General features: G+C 42.5%; 1 protein-coding gene across 1 annotated transcript; it reads left to right on the top strand.

Annotated features, from left to right (window-relative positions):
- The first annotated feature begins 678 nt into the window (after window positions 1–678).
- Window positions 679–7,377, top strand: lipg (lipase, endothelial). Its single transcript, XM_059337607.1, has 10 exons — window positions 679–976; window positions 2,051–2,238; window positions 2,497–2,676; window positions 3,985–4,096; window positions 4,199–4,417; window positions 4,997–5,239; window positions 5,447–5,567; window positions 6,053–6,280; window positions 6,374–6,478; window positions 6,609–7,377. The coding sequence occupies exons 1-10, from the start codon at window positions 886–888 to the stop codon at window positions 6,619–6,621; spliced, it is 1,500 nt and encodes a 499-aa protein (XP_059193590.1). The 5' UTR covers window positions 679–885; the 3' UTR covers window positions 6,622–7,377.
- The last annotated feature ends 1,729 nt before the right edge of the window (window positions 7,378–9,106 follow it).

The following is a 9,106-nucleotide window of genomic DNA, read 5'->3' as shown; positions in this document are numbered from 1 at the left end:
GCAGGTGACACTTCCTACTGGCTTGTGAGCGCTGATGTATGTACACAAAACAGTGGTGTTATTGTAGCGGAGACCCTTGCGTGAGTGCGCCCATTCTTCGCCTCATCAATTGAAACCGGTCGGTGAGCTAAGCTGATGGTTTGGCCGCGCGCCAGGCGGAGGGGACGATGCTTTCAGGGGGGGTAGGGAACCTCGCCATCCCCCCAACACACACACACACACACACACACACACACACACACACACGGCCCGGAGCCTTTTAAATATTCCCATCATTGCCTAGCGGAGGAAAAAATATCATATAACAATAAAATATTGTTTATTTCAAGTTCTAGGGTCTGATTCTCCTGACACGCCTCTCCACCGTCATTGCCTCATTATTGATTTATTTTTTATTTTTTACAGTGTTTGAATCCAGTTAGGCAAAACGACCTTCACACCAATACTGAGAAACTGGATACGTTTTTATGGCTTGCCTTGCGTCAGTCGTACGCACACACACACACCCACACACACACACACACCACAAGGGTTAAAGCACGCGCAACGGGAGAAGCCTACTACGACTTCATTCAGCTTTGCCACGCCTTTCAACGTAAACAAATGGGGGCTTGACCAATGAGATTCACGATAGATCAGCCGATGATCAGATGACTGAAAAGGAGAAACTATTTAAAACTCTAATGAGACACTTGATGCAAGTTTATACATTTCTTGAGCGGTGCTTTCACTGGCGCGCACCAAAACGCACCACCGGCTCTCTTTGTCACCACTGGATCTAAACTCACTCACCTACCTACCTACCGAGCTACAATCGGCAAGACAAAAAAGGCATTTTATATTCCCAGGAAGCTTTTAGTTCCTCCACACTCGCCCGTGACTGAAATGAATCATAAAACCCTGTTGCTGTGGATTTTCCTCCAGTGTGCTGTTTTGCTCTTTTCATTCGCTGCTGGGGAAAACGCTGTTCTTAAAGGTAAGAAATGTCTTTGTGTCTATTGTTCGTTAATTTCTGTCATTTATTTCCTTACCAGCCTCAAAGGGAAGTGTCAAAATCCAACATCACGTATGTAAAGTAGGGCAAACACGCTTTTTTTGAAAATCTATGAATGGAAAGATGTAATAAGTAGGAAAAACCTAATTTTTTCTCACATTCCCCCCACATCCCCGCTTGATTTATCGACATTTTTAGGCTTTTTATGAAAGAGAACAAGTGTGGCGGGTAGAGTGAACCGGAAAATACGGGGATGGATTTTAAAAAGACAAGACTGCGACGTGTCCTTTTTGGGAGCAGCAGGAGTCTTGAAGCAAAAGACACACAACGCCACGTCTGTGGGAACTATTTGGGAAAGATGTTCCGCTGAATCCGCGTTTTACAACCGACCGCTCACCAGCGTTTTTACAACCCAGCTGAAGTCATTTTGGTCTGTGTGGCCCAGTACCAAGGGGTGTTGAGTTCATTTAAATTCAGATCTGACGTCTCTGCTGCGTGCGGCGGGATTTATCCAGACTGGTTTAAATGAATCCAACCCCTCCACCAAGAATCAAACACAAAGGGACCAAATGTGTGTGTCTTCGAAATAACCCTTTATTACTAATATTCCCATAATTATATCTTAAAATCTATGGATAAGCTGTAAGCATCCTCTTGGTGCTTCCAGCATTAGTCAAATGCTTCAATCGTACCGTTTTAGCCTGAGGCCTGAGAGCACAAAGTCAGATATAATTATACGAGCTCTGGCTGCAGCTGTGTGAGAGCAAAATAAAAAGAGAATAAGGGTGGCGGTGAGATTTTGGCTCTGCGCCTGCGTCTCCGGTTCACCTAGCCGGCATTAACAGATGTTGGCTGCAGAAGCAAGTTGATTGGTTAGCCGCTTCCTGCATGTGTGAGGCATGATTGGCTGAGTGCCTTCTGAACTGTGTGTTTAAAAGTGAATAATTTCTGTGAGAATAAAGTGTTCTTTCCTTGCCATCAGAAAACAGGAGAGAAATGGAGCTCATCTGGCATTTCCTCAATTTAATCTAGGCATTCTGTTTAATTTCCCCTCAGGTGAAGGTGCGTTGGATGAACTGCCAACAGATGGCAAAGCTTTCAGTGGCGTCGTCAAGTACAACATGAGGAAGAGTTTAGACTTTGACGTGGAGGGCTGCTACCTGCATGCAGGCAAGAAGGAATGTCTAGAGGAGTGTGGCTTCAACACTACAGCTAAGACCATCTTCATCGTCCACGGCTGGACGGTACGTACAAGCTGAAATGACTTCACCTTACTTTCTCCGTCTGGGACACTCTTGACAGCCCTCACCTCACTGACTGAAAGGAATGTGTGTGTTTCATGGATTGAAGTGTTGTCTCTCTATCCAGGGCGCTTTGATTGTTGGAATTTATCATGTGAATGTGAGCTAACTCAGTGCAGAGAGTCAGAGAGGTCACCAGGTTAAAGCAGTCTGCTGGCTAAATGAATGAATGAATGACTTTGTATTTTTTTCCTCTATCAGATGAGCGGGATGTTCGAAAGCTGGATGCATAAGCTGGTTTCTGCAGTGATGCAGCGGGAAAGTGACGCCAATGTGGTTGTTGTTGATTGGATAACGATGGCTCAGCAGCTGTACCCCGATGCAGTCAACCACACCCACGACGTCGGCCTCGACATCGCCGAAATGATCAACTGGCTTAAGGTGTGTGTGCTGTCATTTCTATTGCTATGTGAAACTAACTTTGTTTCCTCTTATGAGTGTGAATTCTCAAATCATGCATTTCCGGTTTCTATTCAGTTAATGTAAATTAAAAACCATTTCACACTCCACGCATACCACAGACCCTCATGTTCCTGTGACTAGAACCACACCAATGTGGGATTTTCAAGACCTGCAAAAAGTTTAAGGAAGAAAAATGCATAGACTACTGATATGGTGGCTAATATAGTCATTTCTGACCTTGAATGAAAATTAACTTTATTAAATATTATTTAATGTTATTGTACCCAATATAATGTATTGCTTTGTTAGCCAATTCTAAAAATGAAAAATAAGAGAGCTAAATGAGCATCGCTGATGTATATTAGGTATGGGTCAGTTTCTAAATTAGAGAAAAAAAAGTTAATCAGTTTATCATTTACTGACCATTTAAGTAAAAAAAAAATGGCTAAATGACATACACACAATGCCAGTAGATGCCAATGTGTGTGTAACAGGACAATGTCGGCTGGCAAAGTCGTGCAACGGATAAATCAGTCAAGCGTCAGTGACGCAGCTCGGTCTCATAACATCAAGGGGTCCTTAGTATGTAGGTCAGAAGCATAAATGGATCTCATAAATCCTCCTATGTTTTAGGATATGTTTTTTTTATAAATAGTTATGGTGGAGTGCATCATCTGAGCTATCTTGTCAGTGAAATGGAAGAGCAGCTGAGTACCTGCAAAGCCATAAAACCTGCCCCCCTTCTGTCTTAACATTGAAGTGATCACATACTTTTGTGAGCATGACAGAACTGTCAAAACATGTCTGCAGAAGTGAAGTGTTATGCTAAATATTCATTTGTTATCTTAATGTTGGATGTCTTCAGAACTCCCAAGTCGCCCCGAGGCAGTAGCTCAGTTTTTTCCGGTGTGGTGTCTTCACTTGATATTTTCTAACAAGGATCAGGGTCTATTTAGTACTTCTGAGGCAAAGACGACAATTCCCATTCAGCAGACTGTCACATAGTTGGACTGGTGCACGAATGGCAATTGAGGAGAGATTCAGGCACCCTGCCACGTAGTTGTAAACATGGACAAAGAGTATTTCATGGAGACAAACTGAGACAGATGGTGGAGGCGCTGTTGCATGGAAGGGACTGTCGGTAGATTCTGTCCGGGTTAACTGAGCTTGGCTCAGCTGCAGGCACGGCTGATCACCACTGGCTGAAATCCAGAATTTGGTCAGTGTGAGTTAGTGTTTATGGCGGCAGCTGCTGATGTGAGTGTTTCATTTTTTTTCTCTTGACAGGATGAAGAGCAGCTGCCTCTGGAGAAAGTGCACCTGATTGGCTACAGTTTAGGCGCTCATGTAGCCGGCTACGCGGGGAGATTTGTGCGAGGGAACATCGGCAGAATAACTGGTAAATTAAGTGCAGCATGAATACTAGAATACTATAAACACGACTAAAAGATGCTGCAGCCTCAGTGTCCTGACCCTTTGCTCAATCTTTTATTTTTAACAGGTCTGGACCCAGCAGGACCAATGTTTGAGGGTGTAGAGGAACAGAAGCGCCTCTCCCCCGATGATGCCGACTTTGTGGACGTTCTGCACACATACACTCGAGAGGCTTTGGGTGTGAGCATCGGGATCCAGCAGCCAATTGGGGACATTGACATCTACCCCAATGGTGGTGACGTGCAGCCCGGCTGTGCACTGGGGGACGTGCTGGCAGTAGCTGGAAGTAAGTGCTTCAGAAATGGCTCTTTGTTTGTAGACCCCAGCTGTCCACAACAAGAGTTATCAGTTAAACCACATCTGTAGAAACTGGGAATGTTTTCACTCCTTTTGTTCAGTTTGTTTATCCCAATTACCATCTGACATGGAGACATAACATGAATGATTCTCTATCTTAGTCCATATTTTAGCCATAGAAATAGAGTATAACTAGATCAGGCTTTAACATTCAAATCAACAGGATGATGAAGAGCAGGCATCACTTGAAGTTGTGCAGTTGCTATTGCAAGAGATATATATATATAAGATGTTTGTTGATGTTTTGCAATAACGACTAAACAAGCAGTGGAATAGAAGGAAGCATGGAGAGCCAAATGCTTAATGAGTCAATTTAACAACTTAATGCTTCATTCACACCTTCGTCACAGTGTAGAAAAGCCCGTTGCTATCACCGGAAATGATCACAGCAAACTGCAATGTCCATTCTAGTCTTCCTCTAATTTAATGATTGTGATCTCTGTTCATGTATTTTGACACTTTGCAATGTTGTCTTGCCCATCTAACCGGCCTTCCTCTTTCTTTTCAGATTTCATGGAGGTGATGAAGTGCGAGCATGAGCGTGCCGTGCACTTGTTTGTGGACTCCTTGATGAACAAGGAGCACATGAGCTTTGCCTACCAGTGCACCGGCCCCGATCGCTTCAAGAAGGGCATCTGCCTCAGCTGCCGCAAAAATCGCTGCAACAACATTGGCTACAATGCCAGAAAGATGCGTAAGAGGCGCAACAGTAAAATGTATCTGAAGACACGTGCTGACACTCCCTTTGGAGGTGAGTCACTATAACGACATTTCCCAGTTTATCTTTACAACTGTGATTACTTCCTGGAGTAACACTCCTCTCTGATAACTTAATCGCGGAGTTTCTTATCTTTAACCTCCATATCTAACACGTTTTATGATGCCAGTGTAAACTACTACTGTACACAATTCCATGGTGGATCCAACATTAACTCTGTTTTTGTGTTTCCTTTTGAAGGCTACCACTACCAGATGAAGATGCATGTGTTCAACAGAAAACAGGCAGACAATGCAGACCCCACCTTCCATGTCAAGTTGTACGGAGCCCATGAGGATACAACAAACATATTTGTTGATGTGTAAGTACAAAGTTAAAGTACTTAAGGCAAAAAGCTGTCTTTCCTCACAACACCTCATGGTGCCTGTCATAAACACTGGCTTGACTTCTGTCCTACTGCATGTGCCACCTGGCAGCTACACTGCCAGTGATATTTAGAAGCACACAGGCTGCTGCGATATAAATTTGGAGCTTGAACCTTGTTTGTACTGACCTTTTTCACAGTGCCAGTCACATAGATTAGATCTACACCAGTCTCTTTCAGTTCCAGTTTTCATGAATGTTAATTTAGATTTGTCACAACCTCGGGCTTCAAAGCACATTATGGAAATCAAACAAGCATCACAGCAGCTCAGACTGTTCAGAATGTGCCCACTTGAGTGGCTTCTATTTTAAACATTTGTTCTGATTAAAGCAGAGTTAAAATGGTTGGCTTGAACACACAGTTGCTATAATTTCTTTGCTCAGTTTTCTGACCTAACCTGACCCCCCATCCCTTCTGTGCAGCCATGAGGAGACCATCGGTCTGAACCTGACTAACACCTTCTTGGTGTTCACTGAGAAGGACATTGGTGACCTGCTGAAGATCCGCTTGAGCTGGGAAGGAGAATCTGAATCCTGGAACTCTGTGTGGAAGAACATTAAGAAGACGTTCTGGGCCTGGAACGCCAAGCCTCCCAAACCTGTACTGCAAGTCCGTCGGATTCGTGTGAAAGCTGGGGAAACGCAGAAGAAGTAAGTAGAGGGGGAGCACCTTAAACACCACATCTCCCAGAATGCATTATTCTTGACCATCATTTACACTGATATTTATTTTGATCTTTTCAGGTTTACGTTCTGTGCCGAAGATCCTGCACAAACCGAAATCTCACCAGGGGACTCCATAACTTTCGCAAAATGTCGTGATGGCTGGGAAGTGAAGCCAAGAAAACGGTACGAAACCTGCTCAAATATTGATTGTCTTGGATTAAATACTTAATGTAAATTAAGAAGAAACTCTAGTATGTCGTGTCCGTGATCATTCCTAGTGAATTAAACCTTTTTGTTTTTGTTTGATCGACAGGCTGCCCATGTAATAACTCAGCACTTCCAACAACCAATGCACCATCACCATGGGGGACCCAAAATGGATCAGCGAGAAGCACTGCTTTCTCTTCATTTGAGCACTTTTCATAGGAGGACGATTCATCAGCACACGGTGGGAGGGGCTCGACTGGACTCTGAACTGCACCTGGAAGGTTTCCATTGGTGTCTGGAAACAAGGACTCCGGGGTCTGTCCAGCATATTCGAGACTGCTGGACAATGATATGAAGGCTAGAAGCAGAGGGGCAGTCCTAAATGTGTTAAGATTGCCCGAGGAATTTCTGAACGTTCCTTTGTGTGGACTAGTGACGTAGAATACAGATCTGTGCCAGTGGACATACACCAGCATTTATAGTCGCTGTACTGTACATTTTTAAATATTTTTTATTTATGAGAAAAATGGAAGCACTGCAAGACCAACATTATTTATCAGAGCACATCCCATAATGAAGCATATGTTGAATGCATTTCTCCTAGATGCAGTATTTGTGTGTGTATGTTGTGTATGTGTGTGTGTGTTAATTTGAGTGTTTGTGTCTGTTGTGACCAAGAAGTGTGCCTTTCTGCTGAGAGATTACTGATACACTGTATAACTGATGGAGAGACCTGATCTCATTGCACACGATTTTTCTAAAGTTTTGTGCATAGTGTTACTGTTGCCGTTATGTTGCTTATTTTGGGTGTGTGTTTATGTATATAATGTAAATAACTTTTTTGGAAAAATAAATTCACCTGTTATTTGTAAAAACTGTTGCATTTGCTTGTCATTCTAAAAGGAAAACTATGCTCATTTTCAGGTTCATAGTTGTATTTTGGGTTATTACTGGAACATGTTTACATGCATTAATGTTCAAAAATCACCCCGTACTTACGCCATGGCTGCACTGATGTCAAACTTCTTTCAGATGTTCCGTTTAAGCATCTTTTTAAGCCCAACAGCATCAACAACCAAGATTACAGGTTATCCTGACATGTAGCAACACGTAGTACCATATGTAATGTAAACACTACAGTACTCAAATCTGCTGCAGATCTTTGCAGAATAAGCCTAACCTTCCCATATCATACATTAGCCTTGTACTTGAACTCTGTGCTATTATAAAAGAAACGGTGTCTAATCTAAGAACTATTATTTCAGCCATAATCCGTCACATCTGAGCAAAATATCAAATTGTTACACGTGATCGGGATGTTTGAGTTGTATGAGGCACTTTTTCACAGTCAGTGTATTACCTATAGTAGAGGTCTGTTGGTACTACCCCAGTTTGGAGGCCGGAGTACCAAGCAATGGATGTTGTAGCCACCTATAGAATCCATTTTAATTTAAGAGTATGATCTATTTGTTATTTATAATATTTTTAACACTTTACCTTCAGACAAGGAACTAAATTTTCGGAACTGTAGAAATAAAAAACCTTAAACCTTAAACCTTTAAAAACCTTATTAGGACGGTCACTTTAAATGTCCAACGTCAGATGATTTTTATTTGGCTTGAATCATGAATCAGCTGGGAAATCTTATTAATTTTGCCTCCTAAGGCCTTGTTAGCTTTCAAACAGAAGCTCATTTTTCTTTCCTCTAAACTGGAAAGCTTCTGATTAAAATCAATTTACAACACTTCTTGGTTTAACTAGAAACCAACTGTGTAAGCAAGAAAATATTCAAGTACAATACCCTTTTTTCATTTTCTGTCTTTGTAAACTAGTTTGCCTAGTTGTACAACTAGTATTTGTGGTCACGCACGCTTCCACACGTTCTGGGATTCTTCATCAGTAATCCCATCTTTCAACATAACGTATAACCTCCCTGTAGTACACTGGTTGTGTTGTGAGTTGTGAATGCCATCAATATTACTGTGCTGCAATGACACATTTGTGTTTGTTGGTGCAGGAAGTGGTGAAGTGGTAACATCATGTTCGTCTTGAACAACAACTTCCAGAATGCCAGAAACTCAAATATTACATGTTGCCCCATCCTCTGCCCTGTCATGTTTCACTGAAATACCTGAAAGATTAATAAGAGAAAGGAATGTAACATAGTTGTCTATGTCAGTCCCTACTTGTTGTGGCAGCTGGAGGCTAAAATGATTCATGCATTTTTGCCCCTCTCATTTTCTTCTCAGACTGTAAATATGTTCAAACACTTTTGAAAGAAGCTCACTGCAGCAGCGACTCATTTCCCCTTAAACTAAAGTAACCCCGTCAGTCTGTGTCTTACTGGAGCTGTCGTGCCCCCACACTAGCAATCGTACCACCCAGTGTTGGTTTGGTGACTCACATCAGTTTCATGGTTATGGAGCATCTGAACCACCCTGATGCCATCCACCTCCCAGATCTAACAAGCCATGACTGCTTTTAGTCACAGCCTGATTAGATATTTCATCGCAACTGAAGCTTCTTTTAAGTCTCTAACTGGAACTTGTGGGTGTGTCAGTATGCCGAGCAAGTTAGCACTGCAATAACAGTAGGAGTGAAAAA

Source organism: Centropristis striata, chromosome 7, assembly GCF_030273125.1.
Source record: "Centropristis striata isolate RG_2023a ecotype Rhode Island chromosome 7, C.striata_1.0, whole genome shotgun sequence".
NCBI lineage: Eukaryota > Metazoa > Chordata > Actinopteri > Perciformes > Serranidae > Centropristis > Centropristis striata.
This window is presented reverse-complemented; position numbering and strand designations above follow the sequence as displayed.

What these genes read in the sequence shown, in the direction of transcription:
- lipg (XM_059337607.1), top strand. Translation starts at nt 886, where the DNA reads ATGAATCATAAAACCCTGTTGCTGTGGATTTTCCTCCAGTGTGCTGTT. An exon ending in GGAAAACGCTGTTCTTAAAG is followed by an intron (nt 977 to 2,050) that starts GTAAGAAATGTC and finishes ATTTCCCCTCAG; the next exon opens with GTGAAGGTGCGTTGGATGAA. An exon ending in TCATCGTCCACGGCTGGACG is followed by an intron (nt 2,239 to 2,496) that starts GTACGTACAAGC and finishes TTCCTCTATCAG; the next exon opens with ATGAGCGGGATGTTCGAAAG.